Source organism: Channa argus, chromosome 10 (assembly GCF_033026475.1).
Source record: "Channa argus isolate prfri chromosome 10, Channa argus male v1.0, whole genome shotgun sequence".
Taxonomy (NCBI): domain Eukaryota; kingdom Metazoa; phylum Chordata; class Actinopteri; order Anabantiformes; family Channidae; genus Channa; species Channa argus.
Window position 1 is genome coordinate 13,716,500 of NC_090206.1, and position 19,494 is coordinate 13,735,993.

At 41.3% G+C, this 19,494-nt stretch overlaps 1 protein-coding gene across 10 annotated transcripts in view; it reads left to right on the forward strand.

Moving 5' to 3' along the window:
• Positions 1 to 19,494, forward strand: part of LOC137133993 (protocadherin gamma-A11-like) — a 238,444-nt gene that overhangs the window by 14,316 nt on the left and 204,634 nt on the right. Inside the window, exon 1 of one of the 10 annotated variants that reach the window (XM_067518290.1) lies at positions 839 to 3,335. The exons of 6 other annotated variants lie outside the window; for them this stretch is intronic. In XM_067518290.1, the coding sequence (XP_067374391.1) occupies positions 948 to 3,335 (2,388 nt within the window). In that variant the 5' untranslated portion in view covers positions 839 to 947. Of the gene's footprint in view, positions 1 to 838; positions 3,336 to 11,923; positions 14,365 to 19,494 lie in introns of those variants that run through there. 3 more of the 10 variants (XM_067518314.1, XM_067518287.1, XM_067518312.1) reach the window with 3 other exon arrangements.

Here is a 19,494-nt window from a genome sequence, read left to right on the forward strand (position 1 = left end):
GCCTCTGAATAGTGTGTATGCAGTCTACAGATCGCATGCCCTGCATAAGAGACCTTCCTGACTTTAGGAGCCACAACTTAAAGGTTAAATTCTCTTTTATTTTTGAGTCTGGAGCGAGAAATGACGCATATGTTCATATGACCTGCTGGCCACAAAAGGACAAATTATATTGTATATGCATTTATACTATAGATAGGAGTTAAAGACAACTTCACCAAATGGAGGAGTTTTTCATTATTAGGAGTTCAGATCATGTCATTGGGGGGGCTTCTGGAAAATCAGGTTGACCAAAGTTTAAACACCTAGATGGCATAATGTGAATTGAAGGTTCTTCCAAATAAGGTCATCTGGAGGTATTTTTAAACTAGAAGTAGAGAGATATTTTGATATAACAAAGTCAATGGGAGATTGAATGTTTTTTTATGCACACGGACTACCCAAACTAGGACCATAAAAAGCAAGTTCAAAATCAGTCAAGGTGTCATTTAATTTGTTTTTATTAATGATCGTCTGTATTTGTTTTACGTGCAGTTTTTATCTGCTTATTGTGGATAATGTGTAGTTATTTTTGCCATTACACAAATCGTGACGTAGTTATTTTCAACCAGCTTGTATGAAGCCGAAAACAATCACTTTTTAATATCCATGAATAAATCTGACCTGTGTATTAGACTTTGATGAACAATACATCATGGCTCGTGAAGATAAAAACTGACTCATGGTGTCGCTGTAGACTGACAGAAAATGAACCCGCACCACTCCACCCACAACTTCTGCATAGATATGGGTTGCCTATTTTCCAGAGGACCAGTTAAATTCTCAAATCTATTCCATCGTGTTTTATTGTAGTATCACATTTTGGATTATTTGCTGTTTTGCAAAAACTTATACATATTTTTTGAACTGCAATATGTGTTATTAAAACTGAAGCCACGTTTTCTGTCAGGATGGGGGACAAAGGATTTTCAGCTCTGCGGACGATCTTCTGCTTCGCTTCCTTTATTGTAAGGTTGCGCCTTGTTGACGGAGATCTTAGTTATTCTATTCTCGAAGAGATGAAACGCGAATCTTTAATTGGAAATATAGCAAAGGATCTTGGTATTGATATGAAGACATTAGCTTCACGACAAGCCCGTGTTGATTTTGAAGGATCTCAAAGGCGCTACTGTGACATTAAAATGAATACAGGGGATTTGATCACAATGGAGAGGATCGACAGAGAAAGCCTTTGTGGACAGAAACCGTCATGTGTGTTAAAGGTAGATCTGGTGTTAGAAAATCCACTAGAGCTTCATCGTATAAGTCTTCATATCCAAGATATAAATGACAACTTTCCGCAGTTTAATGTTAATTTGATTGGAATGGAAATAAGCGAGTCAGCAGAGAAGGGTAACCTTTTCTCTATTGAAGAGGCCCACGACGCGGATATAGGTCAAAATTCTGTTCAGAGGTACATACTACAGAAAAATGACAACTTTATTCTGTCTGTTGACAGTAACAAGGTTGAACTCGTGCTGGAAAATAAACTTGATCGCGAGAAACAAAAAGATCTTAATTTGCTTCTTACAGCTTTGGATGGTGGCTCTCCTCAGAGATCAGGTACTGTAGTTATTCACGTCACTGTACTGGATGCTAATGATAACCCTCCAGTGTTTAGCCAGGCCGTTTATAAAGCCAGTCTTCCTGAAAACTCTCGAGTAGACACTATAGTTATTACCGTTAGTGCTACAGACGCAGACGAAGGAGTGAATGGAGATGTGACATATGACTTTGGCCACGTATCTGATGACGATGCAAATGTCTTTTTTATTGATCCTAAATCTGGAGAAATAAGAGTAACTGGTGTGATTGACTTTGAGGTGAGGAGTTCTTTTGAAATGAGAGTGAAGGCTAAAGATGGTTTAGGACTGACCTCATACTGTAAAGTTTTAATAGATGTTACTGATGTAAACGACAATGATCCGGTGATCTATCTGAAATCCCTTAATAACCCCATACCTGAGAATGTGTCACCTGGTTCAGAGGTGGGAATTATTAACGTGCAGGACAGAGACTCTGAAAAAAACGGAAAGGTCCGCTGCTCCATTCAACAAAATGTCCCTTTTAAGTTAGTTCCTTCTATTAAAAACTATTATTCTCTCGTGACCACAGGACAACTGGACCGTGAACTAGTGTCTAATTACAACGTTACAATCAGTGCCACTGACGAGGGCTCTCCCCCTCTGTCCTCCTCTAAAACTGTTCAGTTGTCTATAGCAGACATCAACGACAACCCACCTGTGTTTGAGGAACAGTCCTACAGCGCATATGTGACTGAAAATAACAAAGCTGGCTCCACTTTATGTTCCGTCACTGCTCAAGACCCCGACTGGAGACAGAACGGTACAGTGATTTATTCTCTGTTACCTGGTGAGGTGAACGGTTCCCCGGTGTCCTCCTATTTATCAGTTAACGGAGACACGGGGGTGGTCCACGCCGTGAGGTCGTTTGATTATGAACAGTTCAGGAGTTTCAAAGTCCACATGATGGCCAGAGACAACGGTTCTCCTCCGCTCAGCAGCAACGTGACCATCAGTGTTTTCATATCGGATGTGAACGACAACTGTCCTCAGATCCTGTACCCCGCCCCGGATGGCAACTCCTTCATGACCGAGCTGGTCCCCAAAGTTGCACACGGAGGCTCTCTGGTGTCCAAAGTGATAGCGGTGGACGCGGACTCCGGACAGAACGCCTGGCTGTCCTATCATATAGTGAAATCCACCGATCCGGGACTTTTCACTATCGGTGTCCACAGCGGAGAGATCAGGACACAGAGGGACATTTCAGAGTCTGACAGCATGAAACAGAACCTTATTGTGGCAGTGAAAGATAACGGACAGCCCTCTCTCTCTGCCACCTGCTCCATGATGTTACTTATTTCTGATAACTTGGCTGAGGTGCCGGAACTGATGGATATTTCTTATGATGAGAAGAATTCCAAACTGACCTCTTATCTGATCATTGCTCTGGTGTCTGTGTCCATCTTTTTTCTGACCTTCATCATCATCATCATCCTGGGTGTGAGGTTTTGTCGCAGGAGAAAGCCCAGACTGTTGTTTGACGGAGCAGTCGCCATCCCCAGCGCTTATCTCCCTCCTAATTACGCAGATGTTGACGGCACAGGAACTTTACGCAGCACTTACAATTATGACGCGTATCTAACGACAGGTTCTAGAACCAGTGACTTTAAGTTCGTATCATCTTCTAATGACAACACACTGCCTGCTGACCAGACTCTGAGGAAAAGTCCATCAGACTTTGCTGAAGTATTCGGCCAGTCAGATCAGTCTCCAGAGGTAAGCCACACGCGTTGATATATATTAACTTTTGTTACAGGTTTCCATGCATTTATTCCGTCTATCTAAATATCCGTTTTTAGTATACTTTAGATTGCTTCATTCTTCAGCAGTTACATTCTTTATGATATTTCAATGTACGTGTTTTGTCAGCTTTTCATCTCGTTTGTCTGCATGTTGCCAGACTTTCTTTCACCAAGGAAATTAATCTTGCCCTGGAATTTGGAATTTCACTTGCTTTTATAAATAGCAGTATTTATTTATCTCATCCCACCAAATCTTAAAGTAAAAAAACTCAATTTTAATTTATGCATTACACTTGGTAGACTCATTAACTCCCCTAATTTGCTTATGCAACAAACATGATTGATTAGACATTTCGATACATTTGGCAGTTATTTAAACATGGGAATAAATAGCAGTTTATTCTATGATTTCCTATAGTCGCATGCTGCTGTAGGCCAAAATAATGCCAAATACAGTATGCCAGTTATATTTAAGTTACATTCCTTTTTTAAAAACAGCTGAAACCGGATTTACGAACTACTTGTGTCAGGCTCTTCTGCAATCATTGTTCACGAAGGCAGTTATACATTATCACTTAGGCTAATACTTTATAATCAGCTGTGTGTTTTTTATCCGTATTAGTAGGTGGTACTAATACTTTAGAGATGTAAATGTTGCATGAGGTAGAAGAGTGTGTCTATTCCTCGCTGTTCAGTCGCTATCCATGGTCCTGATTGGTTCTTGGTGCATAGTCTCCTTTTAAACCATCGAAAAACATTTCATCATCAATATTTATTTTAACAATAGTAACTTACACGCGACTAATATTTCCTATTCGTAATATTCCAAATAAACTCACGGCGTCGCTGTTCACTTACAGATATAAGGGGGGTTAATTTCTCCACCCACAGCAAAAGCATTAATCCAAGTAATAAAACTAGAGCTGCCATTTTTGTGGGAGCGGTGTATCTTCACTTTGCCGTCATTTTATCACCGGCAAGGTAACTTTACGCCTTCATATCACCTTTATAGCTAAAAAAAATGGATCTCAAAGGAAAATCTTTAATGTATTATATGTTTGGCGTTGGCCTTTTTGTGCACGTCGCCACTGCAGACCTCAGTTATTCTATTCCAGAAGAGATGAGACCTGGATCTATTGTTGGGAATATTGCCACGGATCTCGGAATTGAAGTAAGAACATTATTTTCTCGTAAAGCCCGTATTGATAACGAGGATAAATACCAGCATTACTGTGATATTGACCGAAAAACAGGAGAATTTGTCGTAAAGGAAAGGATTGATAGAGAAGAGCTGTGCGGAGAGAAGGTTTCGTGTATGCTTAAATTTGAATTAGTCCTGGAGAGCCCTTTGGAGCTGCACCGTATCTCTTTGCTCATCGAGGATGTAAATGACAATCCACCCATTTTTCCAAAGGATATAGTACAACTGGAAATAAGCGAATCGGCCAACAAAGGAGTTCGGTATCGTGTTAACGAAGCTCATGATGCGGACACTGGAAAAAATAACGTTCAACGATACAGTTTACAAAATAATGACCATTTTGTTTTATCTGTTTTGGACGATGCTGATGGCTCTAAGAGCGTGGACTTGGTGTTAGAAAAAACGTTGGACCGTGAGAAACAGCACGATTTAAATTTTGTGTTGATTGCAGTTGATGGAGGCAATCCACAAAGATCTGGAACTGCCAGTATACACGTGACTGTGCTAGATGCGAATGACAACGCGCCTGTGTTTGACCGGGCGGTTTATAAAGCCAGTCTACCTGAAAACTCTCCCTTGGATACTGTTGTAGTCACTGTAAGTGCGACTGATGCAGACGAGGGAATCAATGGGGAGGTGTCATACGAATTCAGTCGTATTTCAGAAAAGGCTAAAAAGGTTTTCTCATTGAACAGAAAAAGTGGGCAGTTAAAAGTCTTAGGACCACTTGATTTTGAGAGTGATTCAAAATATGAAATGCGCATTGATGCCAAAGATAATTTTGGGCTTTCGTCTGATTCCAAGATAATAATTGATATCACTGATGTTAATGACAACGCTCCAATGATAAATCTGAAATCACTGATGAACCCTACACCCGAGAGTGTGTCACCTGGTACAGAGGTGGGCATCATTAACGTGCAGGACAAAGACTCTGAAACAAACGGACAGGTCCATTGCTCCATTCAGGAAAATGTCCCTTTTAAGTTAGTTCCCTCTATTAAAAACTATTATTCTCTGGTGACCACAGGACAACTGGACCGTGAACTAGTGTCTGATTACAACATTACAATCAGTGCCACTGACAAGGGCTCTCCCCCTCTGTCCTCCTCTAAAACTGTTCAGTTGTCTGTAGCAGACATCAACGACAACCCACCTGTGTTTGAGGAACAGTCCTACAGCGCATATGTGACTGAAAATAACAAAGCTGGCTCCACTTTATGTTCCGTCACTGCTCGAGACCCCGACTGGAGACAGAACGGTACAGTGATTTATTCTCTGTTACCTGGTGAGGTGAAAGGTGCCCCGGTGTCCTCCTATTTATCAGTTAACGGAGACACGGGGGTGGTCCATGCTGTGAGGTCGTTTGATTATGAACAGTTCAGGAGTTTCAAAGTCCACGTGATGGCCAGAGACAACGGTTCTCCTCCGCTCAGCAGCAACGTGACCGTCAGTGTGCTCATATCGGATGTGAACGACAACTGTCCTCAGATCCTGTACCCCGCCCCGGAGGGCAACTCCTTCATGACCGAGCTGGTCCCCAAAGCTGCACACGGAGGCTCTCTGGTGTCCAAAGTGATAGCGGTGGACGCCGACTCCGGACAGAACGCCTGGCTGTCCTATCATATTGTAAAATCCACCGATGCTGGACTTTTCACTATCGGTGTCCACAGCGGAGAGATCAGGACACAGCGGGACATTTCAGAGTCTGACAGCATGAAACAGAACCTTATTGTCGCAGTGAAAGACAACGGACGGCCCTCTCTCTCTGCCACCTGCTCCATGATGTTACTCATTTCTGATAACTTGGCTGAGGTGCCGGAACTGAAGGATATTTCTTATGATGAGAAGAATTCCAAACTGACCTCTTATCTGATCATCGCTCTGGTGTCTGTGTCCACCTTTTTTCTGACCTTCATCATCATCATCCTGGGTGTGAGGTTTTGTCGCAGGAGAAAGCCCAGACTGTTGTTTGACGGAGCAGTCGCCATCCCCAGCGCTTATCTCCCTCCTAATTACGCAGATGTTGACGGCACAGGAACTTTACGCAGCACTTACAATTATGACGCGTATCTGACGACAGGTTCTAGAACCAGTGACTTTAAGTTCGTATCATCTTGTAATGACAACACACTGCCTGCTGACCAGACTCTGAGGAAAAGTCCATCAGACTTTGTTGATTCTTTCCAAGATTCTTTGGAGCCCCTAGAGGTATGCGACTGCATTTTAAAAAAATACATCCTATAATCGTTTTGAGTTTTTTTTCCCCAACTAGGTTTAATAAGCTCTGATTAGATTACTTTTCTTTAGATCTTTCTTAAATTAATTTGACAATGTTCATCTAAAGGCAACCTTAGTTTAAAAACATTTTTACTTTTTAGCACCCACTGCTTGTTTTACAACGGCTGTCTGATTTATATTAGCAGCATTTTCAAAACTCTGCACTGAACAATGCTTTAGGATTACCTACTTTATATTTGAAAAAAAGCACTAAGATTAATTGTAAATAAGAGCCTGTTCAGACCTGGTTATAATTAGCACCATGATAATACTGGGCTACGACTTTTGTGCATGAAAATGCTCCATATGCGATTAAAAGGGTTTCAATTAACTTTTGTCAAAGGACAGTGTCAAATACAGTGCCTTTTTTCTGGCATGTACAAAAAATTGCCATCTTCTCCTCAATTGCCTAACTAATATGGATTCTGATACAGGACAAATAACATAACCGGTCTGTTATTCTTGCATATCTTTACTTGAAAATATGGTTGATTCTACAGGGCGTGAAATTTTGTACATGGCTTAATGAAGACGCAACAGCTTGTTTTAACATGTTTAGATTAGCAGGCATTTAGATTTTCTTCCGTTGTGGGAACAATCTCTGTCAATGCTGCTGAGCACATGAGAGTGGGTACACACAAGACAGCTTTTATGGCATTTTTGTACATGTAGCTACCAGCATCACCATTAGTAAAACATATTTCGCTAAGATGGCAAACAAAAATCTTGGGGATCTCTTTCTGTTAGTTGTTTTTTGTAAAATATATCCTTCTTATTCTGCTTTGGTCTTCTTATCTGTTAGCTGTGTTTTTAGGGAAAATATCTGTGAGCTATTAACCACATACTTGTTTTATTATATGCTTTTCCTTAATGGAACACACTGTGTCGCTGTCTACCAGTTTTCTAGGAGACATTGCAATTCCGTGTAGCATAACGTCTCCACCCATTGTTGTTGAGCTTTGTGGTCCCCATTATCGCACGGATGTAGGACGAACTGCTGAATGATACTGGTCTTTGGATTTGTCTCATATAGACCATCTGAAACGTTTTGCAAGTTAATTTAGATATATTTCAATATTTTCTCTTTGCTGTGGATGTTTGTTATTTGAACTAATGGAGCATAAAGGCTCTTCAGTACACGGCCTGGTTATGGCCTTTGTCATCTGTCTACTTGCGCTGCAATCAGTAACTGCCGAGGTGAGCTATTCTATACCAGAGGAGATCAAACGAGGGACTATCATTGGAAATATAGCCAAAGACCTTGCTTTGCAAATTAACACTCTATCAATTCGCAAGGCCCGCATGGATTCTGAAGAGAATAACGAACGATTCTGTGTTATTGATTTAAAAACCGGAGATCTGAGTGTTGCCGAACGGCTTGACAGAGAAACTCTTTGTGGCACTAAACCATCATGTATGTTAATTCAGGAACTTGTACTGGAGAATCCTTTAGAATTCCATCGTGTGAATCTCCATGTTCTAGATATTAATGACAATTCCCCGCAATTCAAAAGGGAATTCATTGGAATAGAAATAAGTGAATCCGCAGAAAAAGGAACTCGCTTCTTAGTAGAAGAAGCACACGATGCGGATATTGGTCAGAATTCAGTTCAAATGTACAGCCTACAAAATAATAACAATTTCATGCTAATGGTTGATAGGAACAAAGTTGAACTTGTTCTAGAAAATAAACTTGATCGGGAGAGACACGAACAGATTGATTTGCTTTTAACTGCTGTTGATGGTGGTTCTCCACAGAGGTCAGGCACTGTAACGATAAAAATCACTGTACTGGATTCCAATGATAATTCACCAGTATTTAGTCAAAACGTATTCAAAGCCAGTCTACCTGAAAACTCTCCTCTGGGTACGATAGTCGTTACAGTAAGTGCTACTGATGCAGATGAAGGCGTCAACGGCGAAGTGACATATGACTTTGGTCATGTTTCAGAGGCTGATGAAAAACTATTTTGTATCGACAGTAGAACAGGAGAAATAAAAGTAATCGGTGCCACGGATTTTGAAAAGAAAAAGTCATTTGAATTGCGAGTAACAGCAAAAGATGGACTGGGATTAAGTTCTTACGCTAAGGTTTACATTGAACTCATTGATATAAATGATAACGCCCCTATGATAGATTTAAAATCTGTGACCAATATTATACCTGAGAATGTGTCACCTGGTACAGAAGTGGGCATCATTAACGTGCAGGACAGAGACTCTGAGCATAACAAACAGGTCCACTGCTCCATTCAGCAAAATGTCCCTTTTAAGTTAGTTCCTTCTATCAAAAATTATTATTCTCTCGTGACCACAGGAATACTGGACCGTGAACTAGTGTCTGATTACAACATTACAATCAGTGCCACTGACGAGGGCTCTCCCCCTCTGTCCTCCTCTAAAACTGTTCAGTTGTCTGTAGCAGACATCAACGACAACCCACCTGTGTTTGAGGAACAGTCCTACAGCGCATATGTGACTGAAAATAACAAAGCTGGCTCCACTTTATGTTCCGTCACTGCTCGAGACCCCGACTGGAGACAGAACGGTACAGTGATTTATTCTCTGTTACCTGGTGAGGTGAACGGTTCCCCGGTGTCCTCCTATCTATCAGTGAACGGAGACACGGGGGTGGTCCACGCTGTAAGGTCGTTTGATTACGAACAGTTCAGGAGTTTCAAAGTCCACGTGATGGCCAGAGACAACGGTTCTCCTCCGCTCAGCAGCAACGTGACCGTCAGTGTTTTCATATCGGATGTGAACGACAACTGTCCTCAGATCCTGTACCCCGCCCCGGAGGGCAACTCCTTCATGACTGAGCTGGTCCCCAAAGCTGCACACGGAGGCTCTCTGGTGTCCAAAGTGATAGCAGTGGACGCGGACTCCGGACAGAACGCCTGGCTGTCCTATCATATAGTGAAATCAACCGATCAGGGACTTTTCACTATCGGTGTCCACAGCGGAGAGATCAGGACACAGCGGGACATTTCAGAGTCTGACAGCATGAAACAGAACCTTATTGTGGCAGTGAAAGATAACGGACAGCCCTCTCTCTCTGCCACCTGCTCCATGATGTTACTTATTTCTGATAACTTGGCTGAGGTGCCGGAACTGAAGGATATTTCTTATGATGAGAAGAATTCCAAACTGACCTCTTATCTGATCATCGCTCTGGTGTCTGTGTCCACCTTTTTTCTGACCTTCATCATCATCATCCTGGGTGTGAGGTTTTGTCGCAGGAGAAAGCCCAGACTGTTGTTTGACGGAGCAGTCGCCATCCCCAGCGCTTATCTCCCTCCTAATTACGCAGATGTTGACGGCACAGGAACTTTACGCAGCACTTACAATTATGACGCGTATCTGACGACAGGTTCTAGAACCAGTGACTTTAAGTTCGTATCATCTTATAATGACAACACACTGCCTGCTGACCAGACTCTGAGGAAAAGTCCATCAGACTTTGCTGATGCGTTTGGGGCATCGCAGGATTCATTAGAGGTAGGCTTCGCATAAGAGATAATGTGTGTTTGTTTGTGTGTGCGCCTGTAAATACTCAGCTTCGTTAAAATTGGAACAATGATAGGGTTTTTGACTTTTGGCCTCTATACACCACCATGCTGAATTTGAAGTGAAACACTCAAGATGTGAGCAAAGTCAAGACCTTCAGCTTTAATTCAAGGAGATCGGCAAAAGTGTGGCACTAACCGTGTGAATAATCCAATTTTTAGTGGCTCAAAAACCGTTAAATATACCAACATGATTTCAAACATAAGGATTACTTTTTGTACTTGGCTAATGACAATGTACTAATGCTATTTTCCTCCCCCAAAGCTGCTATGCCAGGCATTTACTGCAGCTGCCTTGAGCTAATGGTACTTGTAGAATTTTCCTCCGTTCAGTCTTCTCTTCAGTAAGTAAAACGTTTTTCTATTGAGACAAGGTGAATTGTCTCTCAGCATACAGTACTTTTTGCGGACCACAGGGTCAGTGGGTAGATTCCCGGTCCCTCCTGGTTATGTTTTTGAAATTCTCGTGGGCAGGACACTGAACCCCAAGTTGCTCCTAGTGGGTCGGGTGAGCACCTTGTATGGCAGCCACCCCCATAGGTGTGTGTGTCTGTGCGTGAATGGGTGAATTAAAAGCAACAGTAGCAACAGTGTAAAGCGCTTTGGATAACACCGCTATGTAAACTGCCATTTATTATTTTTATGTTTTGGGTCATTATCAAGTGCAACATGAAGCAGCATCTTAGCACTTTTGCAACATTTAGCTAAATCTGAACAGAGAGTATGAAAAGAGACCAGTACACTCCAAAACTGTTTGTATTCATCTCACGATTTTGCATATTCAGTCCTTCAGGATTATCACCTGCCTCTGTTCTTTGTCCTGGACCCAACCCGGACATTAACTGTTATTCTATTTTAAATAAACTTGTTTATAGAAATACACCGTCATCTGAAAAACATCCTTGCAATTATAAATCTTTCATGTCATGTTGGTGGCTTTTGTTTATTACAGTTGTATTTAACCTGATAATAATCGTAACTTTTAGCTTTTTACCAGTTTTTTTTTTTTTTAGTGTTATAATTCGGGCAGTTAATTGTTGATTCACCTTCATGTGAATTGTTTCGCTGCTCTCTTAGTGATGTTAATTTGCAATATGTAACGCTTTTGCAAGTTTTGCTCAACGAATCATAAATGACCTACACACTTCTACTATATCTCGAGTCCAATACGGCAACATTTTGTCACACATCTTCCAAATAAGCACCTCATTTTGTAATTTTACCGTATTTATTCCCTGTACAAAATGTTACATGACAAACTGCTAGTTATGCCAATGTCTCACTGACTGACTGACTAAGGTGAAAATTAATCAGAGGAATTGAGCTGCACGTACTTCACAAGCAGCGAAGGTGTATTTTGTAATCTTTAACTGTTAGTGTCGCTGTCTACCAAAGGAAAGAAAAAATAGGCAGGATGAAGTCGTCAAGTGTCTCCACCCACAGGTTTTCATCTTATTGTTTGCCATTCCAGTGTATTTAGTCATTTAGATGTGCGTGTGTATTTGTGAGGTGTTCTGATTACGCCCTCACTATAGCTGAATACATTTTGTTGCTAGATGATGGCATTTATCGAACTCTCTGTGGCCCGTGTCGTTATCTCGCTGTTTTTGGTAGTGTGGCCACGTCTGTGTTATGGCGATGTCAGCTATTCTTTCCCGGAGGAACTAAAACGGGGATCAGTGATTGGAAATGTAGCGAATGATCTTGGGCTTGAAAGAAGCATACTCACTAACCGGAAAGCTCGAATTTTCTTCGAAGGAAACCGTAAACGTTATTGTGAGATCAACCTTGACAGCGGAGAACTGCTCGTTGCAGAGCGGATTGACCGAGAAGAGCTTTGTGGAGCGAAAATTTCATGTCTTTTGAAATGTGAACTGATTCTTGAAGATCCACTTGAATCTCACCGGATATCTTTGCAAATTCAGGATGTAAATGACAACCCACCAGTTTTTGCTAAGGATGCTATTAAATTAGATATAATGGAATCAACCCCCAAAGGCTCTCGCTATAGAATAAATGCAGCACGCGATGCAGACATAGGACAAAATGCTGTACAAAACTATATTTTACATAAGAACAACCATTTTTCTTTAACTCTACTAACTAATTCTGTTGGTACAAAATACAGTGAAATAATTTTGGATAGAGAATTAGATCGTGAAAAGGAGCAGGAGCTGACCTTATTGTTGACAGCCGTCGATGGTGGCTCTCCTCAGAAATCAGGCACCGCATCCATACAGATCATTATACTGGATGCTAATGACAACGCGCCAGTCTTTAGCCAGGCTATCTATGAGGCTACTCTTCCTGAAAACTCTCCTGTTGATACCGTCGTAGTCACCGTGACTGCTGTCGATGCAGACGAAGGAATGAATGGTAAAGTAACCTATGAATTCAGCGGAATAAGTGACATCGCAAAACAAGTATTTTCTTTGAACGAACATACAGGAGAAATTACAGTAGCAAAACACATTGACTACGAAGAAGAATCAAAATTCGAAATGTTAATTGAGGGGAAAGACGGTTATGGCCTTTCCTCAGAAACAAAAGTGGTAATAGATGTAACTGACGTGAATGACAATGCACCAGTGATACACCTCAGTTCATTAGCAAATCCCATATCTGAAAACGTCTCACCTGGCGCAGAGGTGGGGATTTTTCATGTGCAGGATGCAGACTCAGGCACCAACAGACAGGTCCGCTGCTACGTTCAGCAAAATGTCCCTTTTAAGTTAGTTCCCTCTATTAAAAACTATTATTCTCTGGTGACCACAGGACAACTGGACCGTGAACTAGTTTCTGATTACAACATTACAATCAGTGCCACTGACGAGGGCTCTCCCCCTCTGTCCTCCTCTAAAACTGTTCAGTTGTCTGTAGCAGACATCAACGACAACCCACCTGTGTTTGAGGAACAGTCCTACAGCGCATATGTGACTGAAAATAACAAAGCTGGCTCCACTTTATGTTCCGTCACTGCTCGAGACCCCGACTGGAGACAGAACGGTACAGTGATTTATTCTCTGTTACCTGGTGAGGTGAACGGTTCCCCGGTGTCCTCCTATCTATCAGTTAACGGAGACACGGGGGTGGTCCACGCTGTGAGGTCGTTTGATTACGAACAGTTCAGGAGTTTCAAAGTCCACGTGATGGCCAGAGACAACGGTTCTCCTCCGCTCAGCAGCAACGTGACCATCAGTGTGTTCATATCGGATGTGAACGACAACTGTCCTCAGATCCTGTACCCCGCCCCGGAGGGCAACTCCTTCATGACCGAGCTGGTCCCCAAAGCTGCACACCGAGGCTCTCTGGTGTCCAAAGTGATAGCGGTGGACGCGGACTCCGGACAGAACGCCTGGCTGTCCTATCATATAGTGAAATCTACCAATCCGGGACTTTTTACTATCGGTGTCCACAGCGGAGAGATCAGGACACAGCGGGACATTTCAGAGTCTGACAGCATGAAACAGAACCTTATTGTGGCAGTGAAAGATAACGGACAGCCCTCTCTCTCTGCCACCTGCTCCATGATGTTACTTATTTCTGATAACTTGGCTGAGGTGCCGGAACTGAAGGATATTTCTTATGATGAGAAGAATTCCAAACTGACCTCTTATCTGATCATCGCTCTGGTGTCTGTGTCCACCTTTTTTCTGACCTTCATCATCATCATCCTGGGTGTGAGGTTTTGTCGCAGGAGAAAGCCCAGACTGTTGTTTGACGGAGCAGTCGCCATCCCCAGCGCTTATCTCCCTCCTAATTACGCAGATGTTGACGGCACAGGAACTTTACGCAGTACTTACAATTATGATGCGTATCTGACGACAGGTTCTAGAACCAGTGACTTTAAGTTCGTATCATCTTATAATGACAACACACTGCCTGCTGACCAGACTCTGAGGAAAGGTCCCTCAGACTTTGCTGATGCGTTTGGAGGTTGTGATGATTCCCCCGAGGTAGGATCCAGTTTCACATTTCTTTAGCTTTAGCTCTTTAGCTTCTAATTTCGCATTAGTGAATGAAATCCATCAGATGTTGCTGATGCTTTATGCTGCTAGGGTGTTCACTAGAGGGAGGCTCATATATATTATAATTTGGTGTTTGATTTATGAATTTAAAGCTTCATGTGTAAATTTTGAATAATCTAATGGTTACATTTAATATTCATGAACAGGTACAATATTAGACGTGGGATAATGGATAAAGTTTTATACATTTTTAGTACTGAAATGTTAGTACCTCACTATTACATTTTGTCATTGTTCCTTCACCGTGTTGTATCGGACACTAATGTCTTCTCCTAATAACCAAAAACCGTTTTCTTGATGGCAAATATTTTTCAAAGTAATATACTACGAAAACAATGATTTTTATGTCATCTTAACAGTTTTAAACAGTTTTAAACAAATACTGCATCTGGTACTGTGTATACCCAGTCAAAAGTAACCTAACCAACATAGCTGCATGGAATATTTAGTCCCTTAATGAAAATATTTTGGGGTAATATGTTTTTTTTTTTTAATATTCCTCACTTTAACTGTGTAACCTAATGCTGCAGATAGTTATACATAAGTATATTCTGTGTTGACTGTCAGTGTTTGTGATCCTTCTGTGCGGTAAACAAGTTCGTTGTGGAAGCCCTAAACTAGTAGAAAGTGAACAAATTAAACAGATGCACAATCCCACACTTGTGAAACATTGCTTGCAATCATACACATTTCCAAGGAGAAGTAATGGTACTTCTTACAATTTACAGTTTTTCTGGATTAATTGGTTGATAAAATATGATATGATCATATCCCCAAACACAATATTTTTGTCTATTTGTTGCTGATGGATATCTAAAGTCTTTGAAATGTCTGTGTAACACCTTTCATTTAAGAGTTTATTTCATAAAGGCATGAACGATCATAAATGATTGTGTTTTATCTGCTTAGAAAAATTGTCTTTCTTGATATTTGTGATTTTAGTGAGGATTAAATCAAGTATCATGACCGTTTTATTAAAAAAAATAAAAATAAATAATCAGGGAATTGTAAACCGTGCCGTTACTTAGCGACGTTATAAATTGTTTAGAAATTTGTAATGCTGTTCTGCCTCTTTCCCTATAATTCTTGCTTTCCAAGGATTGGGGATAGAAAGTTGCAATAAGACAACTTGTACAGTATATCAAAAGGCAACATGCATGTTTAATAGGGTTTTTTTGTTTCATACAAAACCAAGAAATATAAAAATATATCTCCTATATTGGTTCTCATGGAAGCTGAACATTAATAGTACGTAGTAATGGAGAGGGTGGTTCATTAACTTTAACTAATGCTTGATGACATTTTTGTAAACTGGGATGTTACGGTACAGACATTTCTTGTAACTGAGACATAGAAGTTCCTTTATCATTTACTGATGTATGTTTTACTAGTAACGAATTGACAAGTGTTGCATGGGGAGGTGCTTACCTTTTTTTTTATTAGGAATGTGCATTAATTCATAATGATGGCATAAAGTTCACTTTCTGCGTTTACTTTACATATAGAGCAAGGGCATTTAGTTTTGCATGTGGAAGTTGTTCTATGTAGAAATTATTTTAAGGTTTATCCTCTCTTTCTTCATGTCTAATTTGATGTGAGGGTTGTTGCCTATTTGTGAATTACGATTGATATTTGGGAGGGCAAAAAAAGTATATAGGCTTTTTCCTGAGCGCCACAGTGAATATTTTAGCCAAGAATTTCTGTTGTAATGTTTGACTTTACGATTTTTCAAGGGCTTTGCAGGTACACATTTGATTAAACATTTTTCTCCGAAATAAAGATATCTGCATTTGTTCCAATGTAGTAATGTTTGGGCTCTCAGGCTGTTTCCATATTAGTGATTGTTTTGTCACTTATTTGTCAATGCCTTACACTGTTTAGCTTTGGATAATGGCAAACCTTTGAATTGGATTAATATTGAATCAATTGCTGTGTACATCTTTTAACGTTTAAAAAAAAAGTTTGAAGGATTTTTTATTTTTTTCAATTATTCACATATAGCATTAAGAATTAGATTGCAGTGCCTTTTGTAGCATTACGTACTATATAATAAGGGTGTTTGTTCCATAGACAGCTTATGAAGAACAAAACACTGAAGCCTCTACAGATAGCAAATCATATTCATATTTACAAATGTCAATATTACACAATCATGAAGACAGTTTAGTAATAAACTAAATGATTTTACAAATAAATATTGTTTCCTTGAAATAGTCAGCATAGTCATGTTTGTTGCTGTGCTATAACTGACGGAAACTCTTGGTGTCACTGTGCACCAACAAAGGCAGAAAGTGTGTTTGCTTGATCCATTCTTTTCCACCATTGTAAGAGGTTATTGTCATGCCGTTTGTCTTGGGCCTGCATTATGATATTAGGACAGTAAACTGCAACGAGAAATACTACATCAGTGTTTGGATAACGGGCCAGGAAGGGAAATATGAACGCGTGTGAGACCATGGAATATATAATGTTTAGGGATGTTTTTGTGATTCGTTGTTATATGGTCCTTTTCATCAGCCTGCATTTTGCGAGCGGAGATGTGAGCTACTCTGTTGCAGAGGAGATGAAACGCGGATCTGTAATTGGAAATATAGCCAAAGATGTTGGTATCGGAATTGCCACATTTTCTTCGCGCAAGGCTCGGATCGACAAAGACACGAATGACAAGCCGCATTGTGATATTAATCTGCGCACCGGAGACTTGATTGTTCTTGACAGGATCGACAGAGAAGGCCTTTGTGGTAAGAAGGCGAGTTGCATTTTAAAGGAGGAACTTGTTTTGGAGAACCCATTAGAGCTTCATCGTATCAGTATTCATATACAAGATATAAACGATAATTCTCCACAATTTAGTGACGACTTGATTTCACTTGAAATAAGCGAATCAGCCGATAAGGGAGCTAAAGTCTTACTTACTGAAGCCTATGATGCAGATATTGGTACAAACACCGTGCAGCTTTACCATTTGCAAAATAACGAACATTTCACCATCAATGTAAACACAGACAGTGGTGGTCGGAAACACTCTGAATTGGTTTTGGTAAAAGAACTAGATCGAGAGCAAGATAAAGAGCTAAAACTGGTTCTTACAGCTCTAGATGGCGGTTTTCCTCAGAGATCAGGCACTGCCATTATACACCTCACTGTATTGGATGCTAATGATAACGCCCCAGTGTTCAGCCAGGCCGTTTATACAGCCAGTCTGCCTGAAAACGCTCTTACAGACACAGTCGTTCTTGCAGTGAGCGCCACTGATGCAGACGCAGGGCCCAATGGTGATATTACATACAATTTTGATCATGTATCTGGTGAACATGTCTCTTTATTCTCACTTGATCAAAAGACAGGAGAGATTAAAGTTCTCCGGTCTATTGATTATGAGACGGAAACTTCCATTGAACTGCGTGTAAGAGCAAAAGATGGACCAGGCCTTACTTCCTACTGTACAGTAATTATTGATATAATTGATGTTAATGACAACCCACCCGCTATTGGTTTGAAATCACTGTCTAACCCCATACCCGAGAATGTGTCACCTGGTACAAAGGTGGGCATCATCAACGTGCAGGATAGAGACTCTGATACAAACGGACAGGTCCACTGCTCCATTCAGCAAAATGTCCCTTTTAAGTTAGTTCCTTCTATTAAAAACTATTATTCTCTCGTGACCACAGGACAACTGGACCGTGAACTAGTGTCTGATTACAACATTACAATCAGTGCCACTGACAAGGGCTCTCCCCCTCTGTCCTCCTCTAAAACTGTTCAGTTGTCTGTAGCAGACATCAACGACAACCCACCTGTGTTTGAGGAACAGTCCTACAGCGCATATGTGACTGAAAATAACAAAGCTGGCTCCACTTTATGTTCCGTCACTGCTCGAGACCCCGACTGGAGACAGAACGGTACAGTGATTTATTCTCTGTTACCTGGTGAGGTGAACGGTTCCCCGGTGTCCTCCTATCTATCAGTTAACGGAGACACGGGGGTGGTCCACGCTGTGAGGTCGTTTGATTACGAACAGTTCAGGAGTTTCAAAGTCCACGTGATGGCCAGAGACAACGGTTCTCCTCCGCTCAGCAGCAACGTGACTGTCAGTGTGTTCATATCGGATGTGAACGACAACTGTCCTCAGATCCTGTACCCCGCCCCGGAGGGCAATTCCTTCATGACCGAGCTTGTCCCCAAAGCTGCACACGGAGGCTCTCTGGTGTCCAAAGTGATAGCGGTGGACGCGGACTCCGGACAGAACGCCTGGCTGTCCTATCATATAGTGAAATCCACCGATCCGGGACTTTTCACTATCGGTGTCCACAGCGGAGAGATCAGGACACAGCGGGACATTTCAGAATCTGACAGCATGAAACAGAACCTTATTGTAGCAGTGAAAGATAACGGACAGCCCTCTCTCTCTGCCACCTGCTCCATGATGTTACTTATTTCTGATAACTTGGCTGAGGTGCCGGAACTGAAGGATATTTCTTATGATGAGAAAAATTCCAAACTGACCTCTTATCTGATCATCGCTTTGGTGTCTGTGTCCACCTTTTTTCTGACCTTCATCATCATCATCCTGGGTGTGAGGTTTTGTCGCAGGAGAAAGCCCAGACTGTTGTTTGACGGAGCAGTCGCCATCCCCAGCGCTTATCTCCCTCCTAATTACGCAGATGTTGACGGCACAGGAACTTTACGCAGCACTTACAATTATGACGCGTATCTGACGACGGGTTCTAGAACCAGTGACTTTAAGTTCGTATCATCTTATAATGACAACACACTGCCTGCTGACCAGACTCTGAGGAAAAGTCTATCAGACTTTGCTGATGCCTTTGGAGGTTGTGATGAGTCTCTCGAGGTAGGATCCGGTGTGACATGTTCTTTGGTATAGTTTGCATTTCAATTTAATTACCCATACCTTCTTAGTAGTCTGCAGTTATTTTACTCTCCTGTTTTTGTAAAAACATTATATGTATCTAATATATATTTTTATATTTTAATACATATAAGTCCATCAGACTTTGCTGATGCGTTTGGAGGTTGTGATGAGTCCCCCGAGGT